This window comes from Lagenorhynchus albirostris, chromosome 3 (genome assembly GCF_949774975.1).
Source record: "Lagenorhynchus albirostris chromosome 3, mLagAlb1.1, whole genome shotgun sequence".
NCBI lineage: Eukaryota > Metazoa > Chordata > Mammalia > Artiodactyla > Delphinidae > Lagenorhynchus > Lagenorhynchus albirostris.
Window position 1 is genome coordinate 152,724,361 of NC_083097.1, and position 6,106 is coordinate 152,730,466.

Genomic DNA, 6,106 nt, shown 5'->3' on the forward strand with positions numbered 1-6,106 from the left:
TCTTAGTTCACCCATCCTGTTTAATGTGGGGGTTGGGGTAACACTCACCCCGCTCCTGCTCAGTCTCACAGAGCAGCAAAGGAGCCTACAGCTCCTCCCACCCATATGTCTCCAGCTTGAAACCCATCCTCTCCCAAGTCCTGGCTCAGAAACCAGTTTAAAGAGGTCCTCTGTCCCCCACCCCACACACACCAGTAACAAGGAAGTCCCTCAGGGTTGGGAGGGGTGGGAGAAGCCAGGAGACAGACCAGGCCAGGCCACTTCCCATTATTCAGCAGAAGGGGAATGAGTGGGGGCTAAGCCTCTGGTCTCTAGGGCTCATCTACACCAACTTCTTGGCTTTAAAGAAGCTCTTGAGGTGCTGCATCTGCCAGATGCCAGTGGCCACAAGGATGAAGGTCTGCAGAATGAACCACCACAGCACCCGTTGGTTGGTGCTCTCGCTGGTCTGCCGGAAGCGCTCCTCTCGCCACTGTGGGAGGGGAGAACAGGAAGGTGTGGCTAGAACTGAATTGACCCCCAGGGGAAGAGCTGAAAGAGCCACTCTCTGGGAGGTTACACATCCACTGTCCCAACTGGCCCAGCCCAGCCCCTCACCCTCTGGTACTCCTGCTCCTTCTGGATCTTCTCCACTTGCTCCACCAGTTGCTGTATGCGCAGATGCAGCAGGGTCAGCTTGTCATTGGCTGCAAGTTCCGTATAATCATTGGTGTGTTCACCCAACTGCATGTCCAAGTGAATGGCCTGGGGAGCAGAGGAGCCAAGGGTGGGGGTCAGGGAGCTCAGCTCCACACACCTGCCAGAAACCCAGCTTCCACACACCAGTCTGGGCCTGACTGAACTGAGCAGTTCAGTGCCTCACACTCATTGATGTGAGGACTAGCTCTGCTCCAGGTGCCAAAACACCAGATCAAGGCCCTGCTTGCATGGAGTTCCATGTCCAAAAGACAGAAGGGACAGAACAAAATGTGCAGAACAAAATGTGTATGACTCAGTGTTTGAGACAAGCAGCTCCTAGGAGTTCCATGTCAGTGGGAGGTGGTAATGAAGAGCCTGGGAGCGTTCAGCTGCTGGACAGCTCTGAATTTTACATTATGAAGCTTGGTCTTTATTCTAGGGATGGCAGGGAGCCGAGCGATGATTTTAAGTCAGAGTGACTCCTTCCTGGGTCCCCTCTCATTCTTCAGGACCTGTCCTCTGTATGCTTACTTCATGGAAAGCCCAGCCCTCCTCAAGAGGCACCGCCTACTGAACCCTTTTCACCCAAGGGACTGAGATGTTAAGGGTTGGTGACTTTCCCCTCCATACTCACCAGCTTGCCATCATAGAAGAGGGCGAACCGGATGGACTCGAGGTGAAGGCATATCTGGTGCTCTCCGGGAGACTGAGAAGTGAAGGTAAAGCTGCCCCGAGGGCCATACTGACGAGCCAGCAGATTCTAGAGGAAACAGCCTCTGTGAGCACAGAGAAGCTGACCAGAAACCTGCTTCTAGGAGAGGAACTCTGGGGGTATCCCAGGTTCTGATCCCCACAGGCCAGACCAGTAGGGAGGGTGTGAGGAAAATGGCATCAGTTTGGGCTTGAAAATCTCAGATCCCAGCACTGCTAGTACACAATACTCTACAGACTGCAAAGAGCATGGCCTTTCTTGAGCTCTCTTGCCTGTGAGGAGATGAGCCCTCCTCTGAGAAGTGGAGGACTAGGGAGGACTAGACAATGACGCTGGAGACGTGGGGGTGGGAGGGCTGCAGGGAGTCAAGGCCTACCTCACCTTGTTCTCGGGGTCCTTCACAAACACGAACAAATTGATCCACTGCGGGGAGGGCTGGTACTTTTCCATAGCAGGGTCGTATAGCTCGGTCTTGTAGTTACCTAATGGGGAGGCAGCCTGAATGCATCCCCATCCACACTCACGACCAAGAGCCCGCCCAGGACCTCCAGGAGTCACGGGGGACGGGGGGAGGAACAGGAAGATCCGGGTGTCTGATTGCGGGGCTTGACCACAACCCTCTGCCTCTCTCCTTCCCTCTCCTGCCCCGCTTTTCTGCTGTCATCCGGGTCTGGATCAGACTTGCCTCCTCGGCGCCCCCCAACTCCGGCACAGGCAACGGAGAGCATGCTTTGCCCACACTGCTGTCCACCCATTTCCCACCCGTGCCTACCCCCGGCAGCAGAGGGGAGGTATGGGCCTGAGCTGATCCCGCGGGGCCTCATCCCCATTCCCTCTCAGGACTCTGGGTGCGGGGAGGGCAAGGCCGGGACTCTGGGTGCGGGGAGGGCATGGCTCGGGCGCACCTATGACCACTGTGCCATCGGGGATCTCCTGGATGAAGCACTTCTCCTCCAGCTCGCTGACCTCGAGGTAGAACGCGTCTCCGCCGCCTGTGAGCGCCAGCAGCTGCCCCAGCAGCAGCGGCAGGGCCAGTTCGGCTGCCCTCGCTCGGCCCCATCCCCGCCCGGGGCCGGCCCCGGGCCCAGCGCCTTGCGTCCCGCGGGCCCCCGCCACCTTCCCAGCCGAGCCCGAGGGTGTCTTTGCTGGGCCTGCGAGACTGCAACTCGGGCACGGACTACAAATCCCAGGAGTCCCCGCGCGGACTCGCGTTGCGGAGGGGCCACGCGAGCTCCCGCCCCACTAGCGAGGCGCTGCCCAGCGGTTTCCTTGCCCCGCCTCGCTTAATGCGCGCAGAAACCCAAGGAGGAGGTTGCTCTTAGCCCCATCTTGCTGATGTGGTTACAGCCTCAGAGAGAAGAAGGAAGGGACTAGCCCTCTGAAACTTGCAGGAGCGGCTGCCTGAGATGGGTGTTGAGAGTGTGGGCATGTCCAGGCATGACCTGGACCTGAACCTCGAGGAGGTTAGAAGCGATGGTGAGACAGAATGAGAACTGCAGAGAAGCCCTGTGGGGTTCAGAGGCTGACGTAGTAGTTCAGGAAAGGAACGGAGAAATGTCCCTTTTATGGAAGGGGTAAGTTTGACTCAAGCTCTGAAGGATGGTTAAAATCTCCCTGAGCAGTGACGGAGCAAGACCAAATTAGGTAGAGAGACCTAGAATTGCCTAACAGCAGTAGGCCAGTTAAGGGACTAGGGGAAGAAAGTTTATGGGCACATGGAGGGAGGAGGTAAGTTGGGCCGAATCACTGAGGGGGCAGGAGCTGCCAGGCCAACTTGCACAGGTGGGACTCTTCATCCAGTGGGACCAAAAGAAAAGACTGTGAGTGAGCCTGGAGGGTGAAAGAAGTCGGCAGGAATGCAACTGGAAAAGGAAAGGGAATACACAACTGAAAGGTGTGGGAGGGTGGGGCCAACATGACAAGACAGGGACCCAGGAATAGCAAATCTCAGGAATTCCGGAGCTCACGGTGCTCTGAGTAGGGCAGTGTATACTCAAACGTCAATATAAAGCAGTAGCCCTTCCCAGGTGGTGGGATGAAGTCCTCCACCATCTAGAGCCTGATGATAATAGATGCTCATTGGTTTATTCAGTAATATAAAATGATGATGAAAATAATAATACTTTTTATTCTTCTGTGCCAGCCACTGTTCTAAGCACTTTTAAATGTATTAACTAAATTAATATTTTAAAAACTCTATAAGGTAGACTCTAATAGGATTCCAGTTTAACAGTTGGGGAAGCAGTGGCAAAGAGAGGTTGAGTAATAACTTGCCCAAGGTCATCCAGTGATAAGCGGCAGGCATTTGCTCACACAAACTCTGGGCATGACTTTACGATACATGTTGGACATGAATATGAGTAAAACCTGTCTCCTGTCCTCTAAGAGCCCACTGAAAAGCAAAGGAGCAATGTCAATACAGTGTTTTAAGATTAATAATATGTTTTAGCTACCAGAAATTGTCCCCTCACTTTATCAGTGTGGTCCATTGATAATTCTAGGGGAACGTTTTTATTCCTTCACTGGGAATGATCTTTAAACGAAAATGATAGATGCAGGTGTTAACAAAGGCAGACACTTTAGAAAGGTCAATTAAGACAACAGCTGAAAAGCATCTGTTGGATTTGGGAACTAGCTGTTCATCAAGGGCATTCACCAGGAGCTGGGAGCAGGGGTGATGACTCAGGGTTTGGGAGGCAGGATGAGGTGCTGTCCACGGTCCTGAATCGTGATTGCCTGTACCACCGCCTGCAATAAGGGACTGGTTTTGTTGTTGTTTTGCGGTACGCGGGCCTCTCACTGTTGTGGCCTCTCCCGTTGCGGAGCACAGGCTCCGGACGCACAGGCTCAGCAGCCATGGCTCACGGGCCCAGCCGCTCCGTGGCATGTGGGACCTTCCTGGACCGGGGCACGAACCCGCGTCCCCTGCATCGGCAGGCGGACTCTCAACCACTGCACCACCAGGTAAGCCCTTGTTGTTGTTTTATATATAAATTTTCCAATTCCTCATGAACTAATACTTTTGTAAAAAAGAATAAAATATGAAACTGATTATGGGCTGGGATGTCACATCAATGTTAAATTTCTATAAAAGTTTCTAAGCGCTCAATTTCTGTGTTTATCTCATTGCGGACCTATAACAAACACTCATGGACCAGCACCGGCCCACAGTGAGTAGCACTGTTTCATAGCCAGTGATCAGACTGCCCACAGAAATCCCCTAAAAGGACAAAAGTGGAAAATTATTAGGGCCTGCAGTGACATGCATGTAAGGAGATAGTGCAGCAGTGACTTTACAGCAAGATTTCAAAGCCAAGAACCCAGATGTTGGGAAGGATGAGATGGTTCCCAAGTAGAAAAAGTACTGTGTTGATGATAAAATCTGATTCTGAGTGATGACAGGGCTGAGAATATAAGAGCAGAGAGCCCATCATTCTGGGATTCTCCCACTTGACAGTGATCTCATTCCACACTGTCTGCCAAGACCACTGAACCTGGGTGCCATTTGTGAGATTTAAAGAAGACATTGGGGAACTGCATCTACTTGCCCTATCTGAGGTTCCCCTAAGATCGAAGACTCTGTCAGGCCTCTACTACATGCTGTTCCCTTTCTAAGGGATGTCCTGAGCCCCCATTGCTGCCCTCTTTTCCACTTGCCTAATTCCTATTCACACTCTCAAGACTCAAGTGCAGCATCCCTCTTTTAGGTGTTTCCTGCCCTGGGCTCCTTGGGACCTTGCGTTAACCATGTTGAATTATAATTGTCCATTCACATGCAAGTCTCTTGGGGCTGATAGCTGGAAGAGATTAAGACAGGTTTCTGCCACATATATTTATCTCTGTGCTCCCCAAAGCCTAGCGAAAATCTAGGAACAGTATGATTGTGCAGTGTATGTTTGGTTAGAGAAAGGGAAGAGAGAGGAAGGAGAAAAAGTAGAGGGGAGTATGGAAGGAAAGGGGGGGACAGAGAGAGGAAAAAGAAAGAGAAGTTGGAAGAAAAAAGAGAAAGAAGAAAGCAAGGATGAAGGAGTTTGGAGAGAAAGAAGGAAGAAGAGTAATGATGAGTCATAAGCCATAATCTCCATACCTTGTGCCTGGCCTTTCTTATGATGTCCCCTCCTCATTATTCCCATTAGGCATCTCGAACTAGGGATGGTGGGGGTGGAGATACCTCATGGTTAGAATGTTCTTGCACATAAAATCAGAGCTTCCATGTGCAATTCTGCTCTGGTGCTGGGTGGATTCTGTTGGTGTGCTGGTGACCTCCACATCATCCCCAGGACACCACCATGCCAGTGTTCCTTCCTCTGGTCCACTGGTCTCTGCATTCTTCTTCCTCCCTGGCATGTAGAAAAATATTCCTTGTGACCATCTCCACGAAGGAATTTCCTATGAAAGTTCTTTTCCCTGTGCTTTCTTTCCCAGAACACCTAGGCACTGAAGGGTGTGTATGTGCTGAATCCAGGGATATCAAGAACCGTATCACGCTGGACCTGGAACCAACCACTGTTCCTGCTTCATGCACCACCCCCACCCCCCACCCCCCATACAGGCTCACACTTATCCCTCTGACAGAATTCTTCCACTCCTGGTGAGTTTTCTCAGAGTTTTCTCACTGTCTCTCTTTCCAGTCCATCTCTCTTCAGGGCTTCAGGCAGTTCATCCCACAGGTCTGTGCCTGGCTTGGTCCTCCAACCCTCCTTCACTGCAGGGGTT

The 6,106-nt window shown here is 52.1% G+C and overlaps 1 protein-coding gene across 1 annotated transcript; it reads right to left on the bottom strand.

Annotated features, from left to right (window-relative positions):
* Window positions 1-2,582, bottom strand: LOC132518612 (transmembrane emp24 domain-containing protein 9-like). Its single transcript, XM_060146584.1, has 5 exons — window positions 2,296-2,582; window positions 1,772-1,872; window positions 1,313-1,438; window positions 598-744; window positions 1-472 (listed from the first exon to the last, which is right to left on the bottom strand). The coding sequence occupies exons 2-5, from the start codon at window positions 1,838-1,840 to the stop codon at window positions 323-325; spliced, it is 492 nt and encodes a 163-aa protein (XP_060002567.1). The 5' UTR covers window positions 1,841-1,872; window positions 2,296-2,582; the 3' UTR covers window positions 1-322.
* Between the last annotated feature and the right edge of the window lie 3,524 nt (window positions 2,583-6,106).

Coding starts and splice junctions, on each gene's coding strand:
- LOC132518612 (XM_060146584.1), bottom strand. CDS start 1,840: ATGGAAAAGTACCAGCCCTCCCCGCAGTGGATCAATTTGTTCGTGTTT. Junction 1,439..1,771: donor TGAAGGACCCCGAGAACAAG/GTGAGGTAGGCC, acceptor TGTTTCCTCTAG/AATCTGCTGGCTCGTCAGTA. Junction 745..1,312: donor TCTTCTATGATGGCAAGCTG/GTGAGTATGGAG, acceptor TCTGCTCCCCAG/GCCATTCACTTGGACATGCA.